Source organism: Cuculus canorus, chromosome 4, assembly GCF_017976375.1.
Source record: "Cuculus canorus isolate bCucCan1 chromosome 4, bCucCan1.pri, whole genome shotgun sequence".
Lineage (NCBI taxonomy): Eukaryota > Metazoa > Chordata > Aves > Cuculiformes > Cuculidae > Cuculus > Cuculus canorus.
This window is the reverse complement of record NC_071404.1, coordinates 526,454-546,681: the sequence shown is the minus strand read 5'-3', so window position 1 is coordinate 546,681 and position 20,228 is coordinate 526,454. Positions and strand designations below refer to the sequence as shown.

At 64.0% G+C, this 20,228-nt stretch overlaps 2 protein-coding genes across 5 annotated transcripts; both read right to left on the bottom strand.

Moving 5' to 3' along the window:
• Positions 1-340: 340 nt before the first annotated feature.
• VPS16 (VPS16 core subunit of CORVET and HOPS complexes) lies at positions 341-12,759 on the bottom strand. Of its 2 annotated transcripts, XM_054065705.1 has the most exons (24): positions 12,606-12,759; positions 11,943-12,031; positions 11,715-11,809; positions 11,030-11,158; positions 10,555-10,699; positions 10,374-10,489; positions 10,123-10,245; positions 9,006-9,061; positions 8,773-8,862; positions 8,100-8,194; positions 6,291-6,367; positions 5,749-5,880; positions 5,513-5,640; positions 4,424-4,459; positions 4,130-4,238; positions 3,921-4,055; positions 3,726-3,834; positions 3,385-3,482; positions 3,190-3,294; positions 2,504-2,581; positions 2,158-2,327; positions 1,631-1,727; positions 1,410-1,513; positions 341-749 (listed from the first exon to the last, which is right to left on the bottom strand). In XM_054065705.1, the coding sequence occupies exons 1-24, from the start codon at positions 12,656-12,658 to the stop codon at positions 605-607; spliced, it is 2,514 nt and encodes an 837-aa protein (XP_053921680.1). In that variant the 5' UTR covers positions 12,659-12,759; the 3' UTR covers positions 341-604. The 2 variants fall into 2 exon arrangements, with proteins under 2 accessions (XP_053921680.1, XP_053921681.1); XM_054065706.1 differs by lacking the exons at positions 341-749; positions 1,410-1,513; positions 1,631-1,727 and having other exon boundaries at positions 2,199-2,327; positions 2,504-2,684.
• A 1,805-nt stretch (positions 12,760-14,564) lies between these two features.
• Positions 14,565-20,075, bottom strand: LOC128852090 (putative N-acetyltransferase 8B). 3 transcript variants are annotated; one of them, XM_054065730.1, is made up of 2 exons: positions 19,963-20,075; positions 14,565-15,885 (listed from the first exon to the last, which is right to left on the bottom strand). In XM_054065730.1, the coding sequence occupies exon 2, from the start codon at positions 15,823-15,825 to the stop codon at positions 15,139-15,141; it is 687 nt and encodes a 228-aa protein (XP_053921705.1). In that variant the 5' UTR covers positions 15,826-15,885; positions 19,963-20,075; the 3' UTR covers positions 14,565-15,138. The 3 variants fall into 3 exon arrangements, with proteins under 3 accessions (XP_053921705.1, XP_053921703.1, XP_053921702.1); XM_054065728.1 differs by lacking the exon at positions 19,963-20,075 and adding an exon at positions 19,787-19,942; XM_054065727.1 differs by lacking the exon at positions 19,963-20,075 and adding an exon at positions 18,318-18,473.
• Between the last annotated feature and the right edge of the window lie 153 nt (positions 20,076-20,228).

The window sequence follows — 20,228 nt, the reverse complement described above, 5'->3', positions numbered from 1 at the left end:
GGGAAAGAGACCGCTGGAAGATGATGGAAAGAGACCGCTGGAAGACGAGGGAAAGAGACCGCTGGAAGATGAGGGAAAGAGACCGCTGGAAGGTGAGGGAAAGAGATCGCTGGAAGACAACGGAAAGAGACCGCTGCAATACGATGGAAAGAGACCGCTGGAAGATAATGGAAAGAGACCGCTGGAAGGTGATGGAAAGAGACCGCAGGAAGATGATGGAAAGAGACCGCTGGAAGACGATGGAAAGAGACCGCTGGAAGACGATGGAAAAGGCCCCAGGGCTGCCCCACAGCACATCCCTTCCCCTATTCCCACCCCGGCGGTGCTGAGCGCTTCCCACCCGGAGCCGGGCCAGCGCGCTCTCCTCTTTATTGAAGGAGAAGGGAGAGGGGCACACGGACAGAGGAGGGGGGAGGCCCTGCCGCCAGTGGGGTGGGGGCTGTGTAGGCGCTGGCGCCCCACTCCCGTCCCTCAGAGCCAGCGGGGAGGGCCTGGGCCGGGACACCCCCCAGCTGCAGGGACCCCCCAACGAGGGGGCAGCACCCCAGGATGGGGCCGAGAAGCCCAGTGGGGGGACGGGGGGGGGCTGAGGGTGGGGTGGGGGTCACTTCTTGAGGAGCTGCGCTCGAGCCCGGTTCAGCTTCTCGGCCACGGCGCCGTTGGTGCCGGCTGCGCACTTGGACAGCACAAAGTTCATCTCCGTCTCGTTCTTGCGCTCGATGGCAGCGTCGGCCGCTTGGTCCAGGTCCCTGCAGCACAGCGGGAAAGCTTTGGGGTACAGGGGGCGGCACAGCGGGAAAGCTTTGGGGGTGCAGGGGGCACCACCCCCCCCCCCCAGCCCCTGCGCCCCCCAGCCGGGAGGACAGGATGCTTCCCTCCCCGGCTCCAAAAGCCAAGAAGCCTGTGGCTCCTGGAGCTCTGACCCACACCCCACCTCTGGGGCTCCCCAAGTTCCCGGGGAACCATCTGCTCTGGGGGGCTCTGACCCCGCCCCACAGTTGCCCCCAGGCCCCGCCCCGCCCCGCAGCCGCCCCCAGGCCCCGCCCCACAGTTGCCCCCAGGCCCCGCCCCGCCCCGCAGCTGCCCCAGGCCCCGCCCCACAGCCGCCCCCAGGCCCCGCCCCAGAGCCGCCCCCAGGCCCCGCCCCAGAGCCGCCCCCAGGCCCCGCCCCAGAGCCGCCCCCAGGCCCCGCCCCGCAGTTGCCCCAGGCCCCGCCCCGCAGTTGCCCCAGGCCCCGCCCCACAGCCTCCCCCACGCCCCGCCCCACAGCCCCCCCAGGCCCCGCCCCACAGCCTCCCCCACGCCCCGCCCCACAGCCCCCCAGGCCCCGCCCCACAGCCTCCCCCACGCCCCGCCCCACAGCCCCCCAGGCCCCGCCCCACAGCCCCCCCAGGCCCCGCCCCACGCACCCCACCAGGACGAAGGCTTTGACGCGCTGCTCGGGGCTGACGCGGGGCGCGTACTTCTTGGCCTCATAGCGGTTGTGGTGCTTCACGGCGGTCTCCACGAAGGGCTGGAGGGGAGAGGAACGGCGTGGGAGGATGTGGGGGGACAGCGGCTGTGCCCTTCTGCTGCCCCACAGCCCCCCTACAGCCCGGGAATAGCCCCACTCCAGCAGGGAAACCCTTACCAGGTACCCAATGGGTGACTTTTTGCTCTTGGAGAACTTCTCCATCTCCTCCCAGTCCCCGCGGTTGGCCAAGGCGCTGAGCTTCAGCCACCAGTACCTGGGGACACACGGGGACATGGCTCCTGCAGCTGCTGCACCCCACAACCCCGGCCCCACAGCGTGGATCCTGCCCGGAGGAGCCCCCCGAGATGCTCCCCACAACCCCAGCCCCACAGCGCAGATCCTGCCCAGAGGAGCCCCCCGTGATGCTCCCCACAACCCCAACCCCACAGCACAGATCCTGCCGGGAGGAGCCCCCCGTGACGCTCCCCACAACGTGGATCCTGCCCGGAGGAGCCCCCCGTGATGCTCCCCACAACCCCAGCCCCACAGCACGGATCCTGCCCGGAGGAGCCCCCCGTGATGTTCCCCACAACCCCGGCCCCACAGCACGGATCCTGCCGGGAGGAGCCCCCCGTGATGTTCCCCACAACCCCAGGCCCACAGCACGGATCCTGCCCGGAGGAGCCCCCCGTGCCGCTCCCCACCTCTTGTCCGGGATCTTGAACTCCCGGTAGAGCTGCTCCGCTCGCTTGTGGTGCCCATCCAGGATGAGGTTGGAGACTGTGTCGTGCAGCGAGAGGTCGAGGTAGGGCTTGTCGAAGTCCTCCTGGAGGTGCCGCTGGAGCCGCAGGAGCTTGATCTGATCCTCCGTGGCCTGAGGGAGCATAGCGACAGCCGGAAGGTTCCAGAGGAGCCGTGGAGCTAAGCCGGGGGCCCTGCAGCCCCACGTCAAGCGGAGGATGCCAGGCTGGAGCCCCCCTGCCCAGCTCTGCTCCTGCCTGGTTCCCGGAGAGCAAGGAGACCTCGCGGCACCTTGCCACCCGTGCTCACCTTGGCTGCGAAGTCGTTCTTGGCTTTGTAGTACTCATCCACGGCGTTCTGCAGAGCGCCAACTCGCCCTTCGATGCGCTGGGGACAGAGAGCACGGCCAGCTCAGCCCCGGCCCGCACCGATGGGGCACAGGGCAGCTCCCTCGGTGGACCAGGACTGCCGTTCCCAAGTTCTCCAGGAGCTACAATTGGATATCGGGTACCGGGCATGGGATTCCCTGCTGAAGGAGGGTAATCCCAGCCCACGGAGGGCTGGGGGCAGCAGGGGGGCACAGCAGCCAGCGCTCAGCACCGTCCCATCCGGCTCCTCTCCAGCTCTTCGTGGACATGGCAATGAAACACCCCAACCGCTACGAGGCCTTGCAATGGTCTCCACCTCCCAAACACCTTCCCATGGCTCTCTTTGCATCCATCCATCCCTCTGCCTTTCCCTCACCGATCAGGAGCAGCCAAACCTCGGCATCGGAAGGAGGCCACCACCATCCACTTCCCACCACCTGCTGCCTCCTCTCCAGGGTCCCAGGGAAGAGGCAGCAGGATTGAACCGAGCGGTGCCTGGTGCCGAGATGCCACCAAGGTGAAGCTCCGGCTCTGCCACGCTTTGCTTCGATGCCCGGAGAGCCTGGGTGAGATCTTGATCTCCCCGGCTCACGCCAGCCCTTCCTCCGGCCACTGCCGGGCACAAACCTTCTCCGAGTAGCTGGAGTGGACGTGGAAGTTGCCGAGCTCCTGGTGGTTGTCGTCCTGGTTGTACAGGTCCTTCAGCGTCTCCCGCTCCTGGTGCTTGCAGAACTGGGGAGCGATGGGGGAATGAGGGCACGCGGGGACAGGGAGAGGCGCCCACCCCGCTGCCGGAGCCGGGGACGCAGCGGCAGCACCCACCTGGCGGTAGAGGCTCAGGGCCACCGGCTGGTTCTGCAGCGTCATGAAGAAGGTGCCGCGGTTCAGCTCATTCTTCAGGTGGAGAACCACGGTGTAGACTAGGGGTGGAGAGGATGGCTCAGGGGGGAAAACAGCCCCGGCACGGCCGGCAGCAGCACCACAGGGCAGCGAGGAGACACCAGGCAGCAAGCAGAGCCCCGCGCCGAGGGCTCAAGCAGCTCCCACCACCCTCATCTCACCCGGGAGCCACCAAAGGGGCTCCCCAACCCCACGCCCCCTTCCCAGGGAGGTTTCCTGCCTGGATCACCCAGTGCCCGGCTCCGCAGAGCCCTGCCCCGTACCCAGGTCGGTGTCCCCACTCTCGATGGCTTTGCTGAGGGCCAGCTTGCTCCGCTTCATCTTCAGCAGCAGCGGGACCTGCTCCCCGGAGCGCGGCTCGTACTCCAGCAGCTGGAGGAGTTGGCAGCATCCAATGCGGTCACCATCCCTCCCCTGAGCCACCCCACCACCCTCCACCCACGCCACCGCAAACAGACCTTGATGGCGAGCTCTGTCCGGCCGCAGTCGTACGCCCGGGCGGCAATCTCAGAGTAGGAGATGCCCGGCGTGTCGCCCAGCTTCTGGTTGATGGCGTGGGCCACCTCCTCATCGGATTTGTCCTTCTGCTGCACCTGCAAGGGTGTGAACAGAAGGTCTCCGCAGGGCTCCGGATGGGCAGAGCCCCCACCCCGAGCCGCCTCCGTACCTTGTAGCAGGCCCAGTGGGCCAGGATGCGGCTGACACCCTGGATCTCGGAGAGGCGCAGGTACTCGCAGATCCTGATGGCCAAGGGGTAGAGCCGCCGCAGGACCAGCCTGGAGGGGCCGAGGAGCTGAGCAGCTTGGCCAGAGCCGTGGAGAGCCACCAGAGCTCAGTGCCCGCTCAGCCCCTGGCCAGGGAGATGGGACCATAGGGACGGGGACTGCAGTACGGCCAGATGTCACCTTGGGCCAGGCTGCTTGGGGACAGAGCTGTGTGCCCAGCTGGTGGGGACACCTACCTGTCCAGCAGGACCTCGATGGTGAGCCGCTTGTATCTGTGGGGACGGTCAAGGGATGGTTGAGCATCACTGAATGCTTTGGGTTGGAAGGGACCTCAAAGCCCAGACAGTTCCATGGGCAGGGACACCTCCCACTGGATCAGGGGCTCCAAGTCCCATCCAACCTGGCCTGGAACCCCTCCAGGGATGGGGCAGCCACCACTGCTCTGGGCAACCTCTTCCAGGGCCTCCCCACCCTCACAGCAAAACATTTCTCCCCAAGATCTCATCTCAATCTCCCTTCTTTCAGCTCAAAACCGTTCCCCTCGATGTATCCCTGCACTCTCTGATCCAGAGTCCCTTCCCAGCTTTCCTGGAGCCCCTTTCCCTACTGGAAGCTGCTCTGAGGTCTCCTCAAAGCCTTCTCCAGGTTGAACAACCCCAACTCTCATCTTGGCCTCGAACAGGAGGTTCTCCATCCCTCCCATCATCTCCATGGCCTCCTCTGGAGTTGCTCCACCAGCTCCGTGTCCTCCCTGTGCTGAGGACTCCAGAGCTGGACCCAGGGCTCCAGGTGGGTCTCCCAGAGCAGAGCAGAGGGGCAGAATCCCGTCCCTCCCTGCTGGCCACGCTGCTCCGGGTGCAGCCCCGGACACGGGGGGGTTCTGGGCTCTGAGCGCACGTTGTGGCTCCTGTTGGTCTTCTCCTCCTCCAGCACTCCAAGTCCTTCTCCTCAGGGCTGATCCCCATCCCTTCTCGGTCCAGCCTGGATAGGTGCTGGGATTGTCCCAATCCCGGTGCAGGACCTTGCCCTTGGACCACAAACCCCTCAGAGCACAGGCAACACGAGCTGGGTGCCTGCCTCCCTCCTGCCTGGAAGCCCCGGCTTCGCGAGCACCACAGTGCAGCTCCGTGGGGTGTGACGAGCGTAGGGGTCTCAGCTAGAGACCCCCCCCACCACGGGCCCAAGCCCCATGGGGCCGGCAGCTGAGCTCTGCCGCTCGCTCCATCCCGTCTCGCTCTACTGACGAGGTGCTCAAAGATCCTGCCTGGGCCGCATCCTGCTCCTGCCTCAGCATCACCACTCCTGCCCCATCCTGCAGAGGATACTGGGTGAAGGTGAGCGGGATGCCGATCTGGTAGTCCCGGATGGCGTTGAGCACCCGCAGGTCCTGGCACATCCGTACAAAGCTCTCCGGAGGGAATTTGTCGATGAAGCACTTCCCGAAGGAGGCTGCCTGCGGGAAAAGGCACATGGCACTGGGGCTGTGTCGGCTCCGGCATCACCGTCAGCCGGGAGGGAGACACCTTCGGCCGCAGCCGGAGTCTCCTCCTGCCTCACTCACCCTCAGCAGCGACTTCTGGGTGTCCGGCTCGTGCTCGTAGCCGGCGGCCTCGATGCACTGGCTCACCGCCTCCGGGAGCAGCTTCTGGTCCTTGATCTCCCGCAGGTACTCGTCAGCCTTCTGGCTCTCCTTCTGCAGGAAGCACAGCCCGTGGGGCTGGGGACAGCCCTGCCACCCCGGCACCATCCTTCACCCCAGTGGGGACTTCCAGGATCATGGAATGGGTTGGGTTGGAAGCGACCTAAAGCCCATCCAGTCCCACCTCAGCCATGAGCAGGGACACCTCCCACTGGATCAGGAGCTCCAAGAACCATCCAACCTGGCCTGGAACCCCTCCAGGGATGGAGCAGCCACCACTGCTCTGTTCCAGGGCCTCCCCACCCTCCCAGGAGAACATTTCTCCCCAAGATCTCATTTCAATCTCCCCTCTTTCAGCTCAAAACTGTTCCCCTCATCCTCTCCGTGCCCTCCAGGATCAGGAGCCCTTCCCATCACCATGGAATAACGCAGCAGCGGTTTCCATCCGAGCCACCCAGCCGTACCTCGTACTCCTTCTGTGCCTCCAGCAGGAGCGCGCCCGGGGCCATGGAGGCGATCTTGAAGATCTCCTGGCTGGCCTCTAGGGAGAGGGGATAGAAAACCACGTCAGACGCTGCCCCAGCCCAGGAGCATCACCTGTACCCGCGGAGGCCCGCCCTGCACCATCCCTGCCCGCAGCCACGGACCCCAGAGGAGCCGACACCGTCCTTTGGAAGGGTGGGAGCACGGCCACCGCCAACCCGAGGGACAGCTCGGGGCCACTCGTCCGGACTTCATGGGAACAGAGGCCGGGGCAGCTGCCGGGATACCGAATCGTGGAATCGGTAGGGTTGGAGAAGCCCTCCGAGGTCATCCAGTCCAACTCCCCTGTGCCAACCAAACCCTGTCCCCAAGCGCCACGGCCACACGGCGTTTGAAGCCCTCCAGGGATGGGGGCTCCACCATCACCCCACAGCCTTTGTCAGGGCTTCACCACTCTTTCCATAAAGGAATTGTTCCCAATATCTAATCTAACCCTCCTGACACAACTGGAGGTGTTTCCTCTCATCCCTTGTTCCTGGGGAGCAGAGCCTAACTCCCCTCTGGCTCCAACCTCCTTTCCTGGAGCTGCACAGAGCCGGGAGCTCTCTCCTTCTCTCCTCCAGGCTCAACAGCCCCAGGTCCCTCAGCCGCTCCCACAACCCCTGTTCTCCAGACCCTTCCCAGCTCCGTTCCCTTCTCCAGACGCGCTCCAGCCCCTCCAAGGTTTCCTTGGAGCGAAGGGCCCAAAACTGAGCCCAGGATTCGAGGTGATGCAGGTCACATCAAGTTCTTGTGACTCAAGTGCAGGAGTCACTGAGCCTGATTGAACTCCATCCCATGGGCCCCATCCATGGATCCAGCCTGGCCAGATCCCTCTGCAGATCCTCCTGCCCTCCAGCCATGGATCCAGCCTGGCCAGATCCCTCTGCAGATCCTCCTGCCCTCCATCCATGGATCCAGCCTGGCCAGATCCCGCTGCAGATCCTTCCTGCCCTCCATCCATGGATCCAGCCTGGCCAGATCCCTCTGCAGATCCTCCTGCCCTCCATCCATGGATCCAGCCTGGCCAGATCCCTCTGGAGATCCTCCATCCATGGATCCAGCCTGGCCAGATCCCTCTGGAGATCCTCCATCCATGGATCCAGCCTGGGCAGATCCCTCTGGCAGAGCCCTCCAGGGCTTCCTTGGAGCGAGGGCCCCAGACCTGAGCCCAGGATTCAAGGTGCAGGGGGACGATCCCGCCCTTGTTCCCGCTGGCCACGCCATGGCTGATCCAAGCCAGGTGCTGGTGGCCACCTCGGCCACTGCCGGCTCGTGTTCAGCGCCTGCCGACCGGCGCGCCAGAGTCCTCTCCACCAGGCAGCTTTCCAGCCGCTCTTCCCCAAGCCCGGAGCTGCTCGGGGCTGACGGGTGTCCCGAGGAGCTTTTCCCCCCCATAAGAGCCACGGTCGCCCCCCGGCAGCTCCGCTCTGGAAGCGCGAGGCCAGCAGCCGTGAAAGATGTGCGGAACAGGCGGTGCTGAGCTGTGCCAGACCTCAGAGGGCTTTGAGGACGGGAAGCTGCCCCGGCTCAGGACACAGGGACACGGCAGAGCTGGCGCAGGACGGGAGCGGAACCGGGACGGTGCTGGGGAAGGAGGAAGCCCAGCGCCAGGCAGGGATACGGCACACGGCTTCGCTCCGTGGTGGGGCTCCTGCCACCTCCTGAGCCGCCAGGAAGGCTCGGGCAGAGCCCACAGAGCCAGGGGCCACATCCCAGGCACGGCGCATCCCAAACCGGCGCCGTCTCACCTGGAATCTCGTGCAGGAACTCGTGGGAGGTGCGAGACAAGATCCGGACCCCATCCAGCTCTGGCACCAGGTAGGAGTCCTCATCCAGGACAAATCTGTGCTCCCCGCTAAGGGCTCGTGGGGAGGAAGCAGCTCTGGGTGCAGCCCAGCTCTGCCGGTGCCGCGGAGCGACCCCATGGAGCCCCCATCCCCCTCGGATCAGGAACCCCCTTCCCGTGGGGAGGCAGAAGGGCACGGGATCCGCAGCTGGGAGGGAGAGGAATCATAGAACCACAGAATCACCAGGTTGGAAAGGACCCACTGGATCATCGAGTCCATTGAATCCCCCCTCGCCCTCAGGGAACAGGGACTGGACCTTTGGCTTTGGTGGCTCCGGGCATCGGCTCTGCTCTCGGAGCCGAGGAGGAACAGGATTCCCGCGGCAGGGAGGCTCCAAGAAGGCAGAGGGACAGGAGGGGGCTTTGCTGCCGTACGGGACCGGGCTGGGCAGGGGAGAGGGTGGCAGAATGGCAGAACGAGACTGAGCTCCTCTGACTACCCTGGGCAGCCACTGACTCCGAGGGGGCTCCAGGAACACCAGTGCCCACGGCAGAGATGGCAAAGGAGGGACCACCATGCCCGCCGTTTGGGCTGGCCTCCGGAAAGGACACGGTCCCTCTTCCCCAAAGGATACTGGATGCACTCCGTGGAGTTCCCCACCACCATCAGCTGCCGGTCCCAGGCCATCACCACCGCACGCTGCCGGCTCCGGGGACGCATGCACCTGCAGGGAGCCCCGGTCCCGGCTCAGCCCGGACGGCAGCAGCCGGAATGCGAGAGGCACCGGGGTGGCTGCAGAGCCGAGGAAACCCCGGCAAACACTCAGGGTAGCGGAGAAGCGCGGGTGGGCACGGCCAAATCACTCACCAAACCATCTGCTTGGGAGCAGATCGGATGCTGCAGTTGAACTCGCAGAGCTTCTCCTGCGGCCGGAGAGAGCCGGGTCAGGGGTTGGCGGCACAGGGACGCGTGCCATCGCGGTTGTGCCACAGGGATGTGCTGAAAGGAGCTGCTGGGCGATGAGCAGCGCAGCCCGGGCAGCACTGGCACCAGAACACGGGTGCCGTGGGAGCACCCAGGCCTGTCTGCAGCTCCAGAGGCAGCCGGAGCTGCTGCGGATGCAGCCGAAGGGCGAGGATGCTGCGTGAGCCCCCAAAGCCAGCGTGGGAACGCACGCAGAGCCGGGAGCTGCTCACGCTGGAGTGAGCCCCCGAAAGGAGCCGAAAGGAGCAGCGTTGGTCTCGGAGGGCTCAGAGGCAACTGCCACCGCACAGCGCGAGCGCCACAGCAACGAGGAATTTGCAGGGCAGAATAACGACGCGGAATCCGGGCCCCTGCAGTGCAGTGAGCACCGCGGCACTGGGGATGAGGCCGGGACTGGCTGGGGAACGGAGCGAGGCTCCGGCTGGGGTAGGGATGGAACAGGACTGTGATCGGTGGGGAAAAAGCAATTGCAAATCACGGATTCATTGAGGTTGGAAAAGAACTTTCAGATCATTGAGTCCAACCGTAAAGGCAACGCTAACAACTCCATGACTGAGTCTTGTCCCTAAGGGCCACATCTACGTGGCTTTTACACCCCTCCAGGGATGGAGACTCCCCCACTGCCCTGGGCAGGCTCTGCAGGTGCTTGACAGCACTTTCCATGAAGGAATTTTTCCTAATATCCAGCCTAAATCATCCCTGGTGCAACTTGAGGACGTTTCCTCCTGTCCTGTCGCTTGTTCCTTGCGAGAAGGACTGTTTATCCGGGGAGCTTGGGCAGAGAAAGGGAGGTACGAGCCCACTAAAAAAGCGGCTCCAGAAACAGAAACTGGGGAGGAAATCAGGGAAAGAGGAAAGAGTGGATTTCCTGAGGGCAGGAGCGCAGCTCTGAATCCATGAGAAAACACATGGACACCGCAGGCTGCTGGATCTGCCTCCAGAGCGGGAACGAGGGTGGGCTGAGAGCAAACACTGCGCGATGGAAGGGGGAGATGCTCACCTTCAGGGACGTCAGCCCCATCCAGATGTATCCGGAGTCGGCGAAGAGTGCCAGGCAGCGGTAGTTGAAGGAGACGGCCATCCGGAGGTAGGAACCAGCCGAGGGGCTCATCCCGGGAGGGGTCTGGGGCAGGAAAGGGACAGGGTTACACCAGGGACGGGCACGGAGTGGCCAGCGAGGGATGAAGGCTACAGAGCATCCCTTGGACAGCAGGGATGGGGACGGAGCGGCTCCCTGCACTTCTCACTCACCACGACGGAGCAGGAGGTGTTATCCAGGAGGTAGAGGTCCTGTCCCACCGCCAGCAGAACGATTGTGACCCTGTCTTGGCTCAGCACAGCCCAGCAGGACGGTGGCTTCTGGAGACCTGCCGGACACCAGCGTCAGCCCCGAGTCCCGGCCGGAGACGGGGTTCGCGGGAAGGGGCCGCACCGGGAACCTCCGGCATCCTGCGCAGCTTCAGGTCATCGATGTTGGTGGCCAGAGAGAAGCGGTGTGCACCGGTGAGGATGGCCACGCCGGTGCCGTACTCCGTGTGGAACACCTTCGCCTCCAGCACGTGGTTCTGCAGCACCTCCTGCGCCACGGAGAGAGCTGGGATGGAGCAGCCAGGGCACCACGCTCCCGCTGCTCTGGGGACAAAATCACCCCAGGGAGCGTCCCAGCTCAGCCAGCTCTCGTTCCTGCGGCAAACAGGGAATCATTCCGGCCCCGGGAGCCAAGGAGAGGGTTGCTAGCAATTTCCTGAGGGCAGGCAGCCCTGCCGGGAGGCTGGCAGAGCTCCAGGCTCCTCGCTGTGTCCCACGGGGCTGGGGGAGCACTCAGAGGGGACCTCACAGTGCCGGTTTTCCATGGCACAACCCCAATCCCAGGCATCTCCCGAGCTCCCCGCCCTCTCCCCACTCACGTTGCCCATGCTGAAGTGGCGCTTGAACTCGCAGAAGAGGTTGTAGATGAGAACGGTGCCGTCCTCCTGGATGCAGAGCAGGTCCTCGCTGGCCGTCCAGCCCAGCTGCACCAGCCGGCCGCTCTTCCACTGTGGACAGGGGACGCGTGAGTGCTTCCCGGCCGGCCCAGCGCCACGGGTGTCCCTCCAGGAGCCGTACACGAAGCCGACAGCATCCACAGTTCTGATCCCGCCAGCTCCGCAGGACCCCGTGGTCACGGCAGCTTTTCCTGGCCCTCCCCATCCTCACCGCCCTGCGCTCCCCTGAGCGAGGAAGGGAGGGAGCTCCCACCCCGATCCGTCCCTATCTCCCCATTCCCCGCTCACACCCTCCCAACATCCCAGCAGCTTCTCCCAAGCTTTCAGGGGGCCGTGGGAGCCACACGGAGAGCTCGGGGTGCAGAGGAGAGAGCAGAGGAGGTGCTCAAAGGCCGGCAATGAGCATCCCAAGGATCCACTGCAATCCCAGCCCGTAATCCGGCTACGGAGCCTTCGGAGCCAGTGGTGAGCCCCACAGTCCTCTTGCCTGTGGGTTTATCCCAGACAGCGGCAGAGAGGTGCAGCAGCTGAGCCCAGGATTGTCCTGGGCTCCCCCTGCCCCATCGCAGACCCCCAAGGAGCACCGGATGCTGCCGGGATGGCTCACCGGGATGGCGGCCAGGAGCAGCCCCGAGGCCGAGTAGATCTCGAGCAGCGGGCGGGCGCTGGGGGATTTCTCCTTCCGAATGTTCTTCAGCAGAGCTGGATCGGGACAGGGCAGGACGCTGGGTGACAGCCCTGTCCCCACTGGGGGTCCGGGACAGCCTCCGGCCGTGGGTCACGGCGGTTTCTGCCCCACTGAAGGGTCCTGGGGGGCATTGGGGGCCAATCCTACCTATGGGCCCCCCGTACGGGGCGGCGGCCACCAGGCAGTCCCGCAGGTCCTCCTTCAGCCCCCACTCCATGGTGTAGAGCTCGAACTTCCTGCACGGGACAGACGGACAGATGGATGGATAAGGGGCTGGGGATGGCACCCACCTCCCAGGCAGGGCCCCCCAGCCAACCCACGGCCACTCTGGGACCCCCAAACCTGCCCTTGGACCCCCCAAGCCAACCCACAGCCACTCTGGGACCCCCAACTCTGCCCTCGGACCCCCCCCAGCCAACCCAAGGCCCCAAGAGCCCCTCCCACCCCAGGACCCTCCTCACCCCAAGAGCCCCTCTCACCCCGGGACCCCTCCTCACCCCAAGAGCCCCTCCCACCCCAGGACCCCCCTCACCCCAAGAGCCCCTCCCACCCCGGGACCCCTTCCTCACCCCAAGAGCCACCCCCCACCCCAAGAGCCCCTCCCACCCCTGGACCCCTTCCTCACCCCAAGAGCCCCTCCCACCCCTGGACCCCCCCCTCACTCCAAGAGTCCCTCCCACCCCGGGACCCCCTCCTCACCCCAAGAGCCCCTCCCACCCCTGGACCCCTTCCTCACCCCAAGAGCCCCTCCCACTCCTGGACCCCCACCCTCACCCCAAGAGCCCCTCCCACACCGGGACCCCTCCTCACCGGTAGAAGGCCTCCTCGCCCAGCGGGTTCCAGTTGGCCGTGTAGCAGTCCATGGTGCCGGGATGAGCCGCCACGGCCCGAGCGCTGCAAGCAGCGCAGCCTCTACCTGCGCTTCCGCCCGGCGCGATGCCGGCGACGCCATTTTGAGTGAGGGCACGGGGGGGCGGAGAATGGGCGAGTCCGCCGCCATCTTGAGTGAGGGTACGGGGAGGGAGAATGGGCGGGACCGCCGCCATCTTGAGTGAGGGTACGAGGAGGGAGAACGGGCGGGCCCGCCGCCATCTTGAGTGAGGGCAGAGCATCCAGGCCTTCTGTCTCTGAGCCCCGCTGTCCCCTGTCCCCAAGGTGTCCCTGTCCCCAGTGTGTCCTTGTCCCCAAAGTCTCCCTGTACCCAAGGTGTCCCTGTCCCAGCCCCTGGGTGTCCCTGTCCCCATGGTCTCTCTGTGTCCGATGTGTCCCTTGTCCCTGGGCATCCCTGTCTCTGAGTGTCCCACTCCCAGTGTGTCCCAATCCCTGGGTGTCCCTGTCCCCAAGGTCTCCCTGTATCCAAGGTGTCCCCAGTCCCAAAGTGTCCCAGTCCTTGGGTGTCCCTGTCCCAGGATGTCTCTGTCCCCTGCATGTCCCAATCCCTGGGTCACCCTGTCCCTGGGTGTCCCTGTCCCCAAGGTGTCCCTGTCCCATGGAGTCCCTGTCCCCAAGGTCTCCCTGCAGCCAAGGTGTCCCTTGTCCCTGGGCATCCCAATCTCTGGGTGTCCCAGGCCCAGAGTGTCCCAGTCTCAGCGTGTCCCCTGTCCCCAAGGTGACCCTGTCCCAGAGTGTCCCCGTCCCCTGGGTGTCCCAATCCCTGGGTGTGCCTGTCCTCAAGGTCTCCCTGTATCCAAGGTGTCCCTTGTCCCTGGGTGTCCCTGTCCCCTGGGTGTCCCAGTCCCATGGAGTTCCTGGGTGTCTCTGTCCCAGGATGTCCCCTGTCCCTGGGTCTCCTTTGTCCCTGGGTGTCCCTATCCCTGGATGTCCTCTGTCCCTGGGTGTCCCAGTCTCTGGATGACCTTGTCCCTGGGTGTCCGAATCCCTGGGTGTCCCTGTTCCCTGGTGTCCCTTGTCCCAGGATGTCCCTGTCCCTGGGTCTCCTTTGTCCCTGGGTGTCCCTGTTCCCTGGTGTCCCTATCCTTGGATGTCCCCTGTCCCTGGGTTTCCCTTGTCCTAGGATGTCCCTGTTCCCTGGTGTCCCTTGTCCCAGGATGTCCCTGTCCCTGGATGTCCGAATCCCTGGATGTCCCTGTTCCCAGAGTGTCTCTTGTCCCAGGATGTCCCCTGTCCCTGGGTCTCCTTTGTCCCTGGATGTCCCTGTTCCCTGGTGTCCCTTGTTCCTGGATGCCCCCTATCCCTGGGTTTCCTTTGTCTCTGGGTGACCTTGTCCCTGGGTGTCCGAATCCCTGGATGTCCCTGTTCCCAGGACGTCCCTTGTCCCTGAATGTCCCCTGTCCCTGGATCTCCTTTGTCCCTGGGTGTCCCTATCCCTGGATGTCCCCTATCCTTTGGTGTCCCTTGTCCCAGGATGTCCCTGTTCCCTGGTGTCCCTATCCTTGGATGTCCCCTGTCCCTGGGTTTCCCTTGTCCTAGGATGTCCCTGTTCCCTGGTGTCCCTTGTCCCTGGATGTCCCCTATCCCTGGGTCTCCTTTGTCCCAGGATGTCCCTGTGTCTCCTTTGTCCCAGGATGTCCCTGTTCCCAGGATGTCCCACCCTGCCGACACGCGTGCCACACACGCCGCCTTCCCGCAGCCTTTCCTTTATTTCTCACTGCGAGAGAACCGCGATCAGTCCCGGCAGTGCCGCCGGCGATGGCTCCGTTCCCCACGGCCACACCTGTGCCGGTGCCAGGGACACCGCCGTGGCACAGCCGGGATCACACGGCGCCGCGGCGCTGCCTTGCGTGGAATGGTCAGCGTTGGGGATGCCGTGACGGTGCCTCGTGTGCCAGGACAGGGGTGTGGAGTGCCGCGACGGTGCTGTGTGTGCCAGGACAGGGGTCGGGAGTGCCGCGACGGTGCTGTGTGTGCCAGGACAGGGGTGTGGAGTGCCGCGACGGTGCTGTGTGTGCCAGGACAGGGGTCTGGAGTGCCGCGACGGTGCTGTGTGTGCCAGGACAGGGGTCTGGAGTGCCGCGACGGTGCTGTGTGTGCCAGGACAGGGGTGTGGAGTGCCGCGACGGTGCCGTGTGTGCCAGGACAGGGGTCTGGAGTGCCGCGACGGTGCTTTGTGTGCCAGGACAGGGGTGTGGAGTGCCGCGACGGTGCTGTGTGTGCCAGGACAGGGGTGTGGAGTGCTGTCCCGGCTCCTTGTGTGGCGTGGCAGGATCAGGGATACCGCGCTGGTGTGGTGTGTGCCAGAATCAGCGTCTGTGTTGCCACAGTGGTGCCTCACGTGGAATGTTCCGGGTCAAGGATGCCGCGACGGCGCCTCGTGTGCCAGGACCGGGATCCGGAGTGCCACAGCGGTGCCTGACGCACCGGGGCCGTGGTGCCGCGGCGGTGCCTAGCGCGGCGGGGTGTCGGCGCGGGCCGGCAGGTCGCAGCGGTAGTGGTAGATGTGGAAGCAGAGGAGGGCGCCGAGCGGCGAGGGGCTGAAGGTGCCCACCTTGCGGAAGCCCTGGCTCTCGTAGAGCCGCTGCGCCGCCACCTGCACCATGGAGGTGGAGAGGACCACGGCGCCGTAGCCCCGCGCCCGGGCGAAGCGCAGCACCTCGCCGCACAGCGCCCGCGCTACGCCGCGGCCGCGGAAGTCCCGGCTGACCGACATACGCTTCAGCTCCAGCGCAGAGCCTCTCTCGGCCGGGTCCTGCGGCGCCGCCGCCGCCACCATGCCAACCACCGCGCCGCCGGCCTCCGCCACCCAGAAGGCGGCGTCGGGCGGGCGCAGGTAGCTGGCGCCGATGTCGCGCAGGTCGGTGCTGAGCGCCTGGCGCACATAGGACGTGCTGAAGGAGCGCACCAGCGGCCACGCCGCCACCAGCGCCAGCGCCGCCGCCGCCAGGCCCAGCAGCCACGAGCCGGCGGCCGCCCGCGCCGCGGCAAAGAGCACCAACAGCCCCAGCTGCGCCCGCGCCGAGCGCACCACGTGGCGGTAGCCGGCCGGAGCGTGCTCCAGGATGCCTTGGGCGAAGAGGCACCGCACGGCCTCGTAGTCCTCCTCGCGGTACGGCCGGATGCGGTACGGCGCCATGCGGGCACCGATGGGGACACGCGGGAGCTCCCGAGAGCCGGCACGGAGCACCGGAGTCACCTGGAGGAAAGGAAGAAAGCATTAACCACAATAATAACAATAATAACAATAATAATAATAATAATAATAATAATAAAGGAGGAGGAGGAGGAGGAGAAGGAGGAGAAGGAGAAGGAGAAGGAGAAGGAGAAGGAGAAGGAGAAGGAGAAGGAGAAGGAGAAGGAGAAGGAAGGAGAAGGAGAAGGAGGAGGAGGAGGAGAAGGAGAAGGAGAAGGAGAAGGAGAAGGAGAAGGAAGGAGAAGGAGAAGGAGGAGGAGGAGGAGGAGGAGAAGGAGAAGGAGAAGGAGAAGGAGAAGGAGAAGGAGAAGGAGAAGGAGAAGGAGAAGGAGAAGGAGAAGGAGAAGGAGAAGGAGAAGGAGAAGGAGAAGGAAGGAGAAGGAGGAGGAGGAGGAGGAGGAGGAGGAGAAGGAGAAGGAGAAGGAGAAGGAGGAGGAGAAGGAGAAGGAGAAGGAGAAGGAAGGAGAAGGAGAAGGAGAAGGAGAAGGAGAAGGAGAAGGAGAAGGAGAAGGAGAAGGAGAAGGAGAAGGAGAAAGAGAAGGAGGAGGAGAAGGAGAAGGAGAAAGAAGGAGAAAGAAGGAGAAGGAGAAGGAGGAGGAGAAGGAGGAGGAGGAGGAGGGGGAGAAGGAGAAGGAGAAGGAGAAGGAGGAGGAGAAGGAGAAGGAGGAGGAGGAGAAGGAGAAGGAGAAGGAGAAGGAGAAGGAGAAGGAGAAGGAGAAGGAGAAGGAGAAAGAAGGAGAAAGAAGGAGAAAGAAGGAGAAAGAAGGAGAAGGAGAAGGAGGAGGAGAAGGAGGAGGAGGAGGAGGGGGAGAAGGAGAAGGAGGAGGAGAAGAAGGAGGAGAAGGAGAAGGAGGAGGAGAAGGAGAAGGAGAAGGAGAAGGAAGGAGAAGGAGGAGGAGAAGGAGATGGAGAAGGAGAAGGAGAAGGAGAAGGAGAAGGAGAAGGAGAAGGAGAAGGAGAAGGAGATGGAGAAGGAGATGGAGAAGGAGAAGGAGAAAGAAGGAGAAGGAGAAGGAGAAAGAAGAAGAAGGAGAAGGAGGAAGAGGAGGAGATGGAGAAGGAGAAGGAGAAAGAAGGAGGAGGAGAAGGAGAAGGAGAAAGAAGAAGAAGGAGAAGGAGGAGGAGGAGGAGAAGGAGAAGGAGGAGGAGGGGGAGAAGGAGAAGGAGGAGGAGGAGGAGAAGGAGGAGGAGAAGGAGAAGGAAGAGGAGGAGGAGGAGGAGAAGGAGATGGAGGAGGAGGAGGAGAAGGAGGAGGAGAAGGAGAAAGAAGGAGAAGGAGAAGGAGATGGAGGAGAAGGAGAAGGAGAAGGAGAAGGAGAAGGAGAAGGAGAAGGAGAAGGAGAAAGAAGGAGAAGGAGAAGGAGGAGAAGAAGGAGAAGGAGGAGAAGGAGAAGGAGGAGGAGAAGGAGGAGGAGAAGGAGAAGGAGAAGGAGGAGGAGAAGGAGGAGAAGGAGGAGGAGAAGGAGAAGGAGGAGGAGAAGGAGGAGGAGGAGAAGGAGAAGGAGGAGGAGAAGGAGAAGGAGGAGAAGAATAATAGGAATAATAAGAAAAATAAGAATAATAATAAGAATAGGAATAATAAGAATAAAAAGAATAAGAATAACAAGAATAATAGGAAGAAGAAGAAGGAGAAGGAGAAGAAGGAGAAGGAGAAGAATAGGAATAATAAAAATAACTGGAATAACAAGAATAATAAGAATAACAGGAATAAAAAGAATAATAAGAATAACAAGAATAATAGCAATAATAATTCTAATAATAGGAATAATAAGAATAATAAGGATAATAAGACTCGAATCTCGTCTTGCAGTGAGCCAGAAGGTGAGTGCGCCGGGCGTCGAGCGTGTCTGCCGCCGGAGCGCGGCCAGAGCACGGCCCTGAGCTCACGAGGAGGACACGACGGGGAAGGAGATGAGAGAAAGAGCATCAGAGGATCCCGAAGGCCCACAGGAACTGTGCTGTTCACTCGCTAAGATGTGATAACGCGTTCTGTGTGTGTTTAATCAGTATTTCCCGGATACGTGACCGACGTTTCTCGGAATCGATAGGAATCCGTACGTTTAACCGCTATAAGAGCCGCGGCTCAGCCCCGCGGACACACGCGACTCCGTGTTGGGCATCGTCTCATTAAAGCAACACTCGCGTAATAATCAAATTGGCTTTGATTAACGAGTTTGGCCTTTCTCACGGCATCGCCTTCTCCCCGAGGCATCACCGCCGCCTCCCCCGGGGCTGTGCGGGACCCCATCCTCACGTCCCCCTCAGCCCCTCCACGAACCCCCATCTCATCCCGCGTCCCCGAGAGGGGGTGAGGTGGGCAGGGGGCTCCCGTCCCCCACGATGGGGACACGGGGGTGCTCCCCCACCGGAGGGATCGGGCTCGGGGCACAGCCCCAGGGGGACCCCCCGCTGCCCAGGGACCCCCCGGAACCCACCGGCGGCAGCAGCAGCTCCCAGAACCCACGGCACGCGGAAACACGGAGCCGCCCCGGGAGACTTTGCCCCCAGCGGGAGTCCGGCAAAGGGACACGGGGACAACCGTGGGTGCTGGGGAGGGGCCATGGGTGGCAAAGGGACATTAGGGGGGACATTGGCACAGAACCTTGAGGGATCCATGGGTGGCAAAGGGACATTGGGGGGACACGGGGACAGAATCTTGGGTGTTGGGGAGGTGCCATGAGTGGCAAAGGGACATTAGGGGGGACATGGGGACACAACTGTGGGTGATGGGGAGGGGCCATGGGTGGCAAAGGGACATGGGGGGGACATGGGGACAGAACCTTGGGTGATGGAGAGGTGCCATGGGTGGCAAAGGGACATTAGGGGGGGACAGGGACAGAACCTTGGGTGATGGAGAGGTGCCATGGGTGGCAAAGGGACATTAGGGGGTGACACAGGGATAGAATCTTGGGTGATTAGGGGGTGCCATGGGTGGAAAAGGGACATGGGGGGGACACGGGGACAGAACCTTGAGAGATGCATGGGTGGCAAAGGGACATGGGGGGACATGGGGACAGAACCTTGGGTGGTTAGGGGGTGCCATGGCTGGAAAAGGGACACTGGGGGGACATGGGGACAGAATTGTGGATGGTAGAGAGGTGCCATGGGTGGCAAAGGGACATTGGGGGGACAGGGAGAGAACCTTGGGGGATCCATGGGTGGCAAAGGGACATTAGGGGGGGACACAGGGACAGAATCTTGGGTGATGGAGAGGTGCCATGGATGGCAAAGGGACATGGGGGACACGGGGACAGAATCTTGGGTGTTGGGGAGGTGCCATGAGTGGCAAAGGGACACTAGGGGGGACATGGGGACACAACCATGGGTGATGGGGAGGTGCCATGGGTGGCAAAGGGACATTGGGGGGACAGGGACAGAACCTTGACGGATCCATGGGTGGCAAAGGGACATGGGGGGGGGGACAGAGCCTTGGAGGATCCATGGGTGGCAAAGGGACATTAGGGGGGGACATGGGGACAGCCCGCCGGGTGCTGGGGACTCCCCTGCTGATGGAGGGGGGGCTGAGCCCCCCCGCACAAGGACCCCAGGGGGGGACAGCCCCTCCTCCCCAGGACAGGGTTGGGGTCCTGAGCTGCTTCCTTAAGGGCTCTGGGGGGGCCATGGCCGCAGCCCCTCTCCCGGCATCCCCCCCTCCCCCCGGGCAGCGTCCCCGTCCCCCCGCTGCTACCGGCTCTGCCGCCACGCACACCGGAATGGGGGTCCCTGGCCGGACACGGGGGTCTGGGCCCCCCCACGCGAGGATTGGGGCCCTCGGCGTCCCTTGGCCCCGCGCCGGCCTGTGCCGCGGCTCCGGCACAACGATGCCGGACCCATCACCCCATCCTCCGTCAGCCCTCAGGGTATCGGGGGGCTCCGGGGACGCCCCCCCTGCTTGGCCCCTTACCCGGGCGGCCGGTGGCTCCGGGGACGCGGCGAGCGCAGGCGCCGATGGGGAAGAGGCGCCTCGGCAGGTGCCGCCATGCACCGAGCGCGGCCGCCAGGGTGACGGGGTCACGCTCGGCATGGCGGGGCGCCCATCCTGCGCCACGACGGGGGGCCAGGCTGAGCCGCCATCCTCACCGAGCGCTGGAGGAGCTCCGGCACCGCATCCCCACCGCCGCAGAGGCTTCGCCACGCAGTCCAAGCGCCTCGAACCTCTTGGGGGTGGGTGGTTGGGCCCCTCCAGGGCCTTCGCCATTACCCTCCATCCATGGAGCTCAGGGGCCAAACTGGGGCACATGGAGCCCTTGGAGGGGGGGGTCCTCACCCCGGGGACCCCATGGGCACAGGGACCCCACAGTGTGGTGACATCTCCGCTGGGAATGCCGTGTAATGGATGGGGATCA

Excerpts from the sequence above, each read along its gene's own strand:
- VPS16 (XM_054065705.1), bottom strand. The coding sequence starts at position 12,658 with ATGGACTGCTACACGGCCAACTGGAACCCGCTGGGCGAGGAGGCCTTC. Across the intron at positions 10,700-11,029 it reads GCCACTTCAGCATGGGCAAC|GAGGTGCTGCAGAACCACGT; the intron begins GTGAGTGGGGAG and ends TCCGTGGCGCAG. Across the intron at positions 3,835-3,920 it reads GGACAGAGCTCGCCATCAAG|CTGCTGGAGTACGAGCCGCG; the intron begins GTCTGTTTGCGG and ends CAACTCCTCCAG.
- LOC128852090 (XM_054065727.1), bottom strand. The coding sequence starts at position 18,473 with ATGTCCCCCCTAATGTCCCTTTGCCACCCATGGCCCCTCCCCAGCACC. Across the intron at positions 15,886-18,317 it reads GGGAGCTGCTGCTGCCGCCG|GTGACTCCGGTGCTCCGTGC; the intron begins GTGGGTTCCGGG and ends CCTTTCCTCCAG.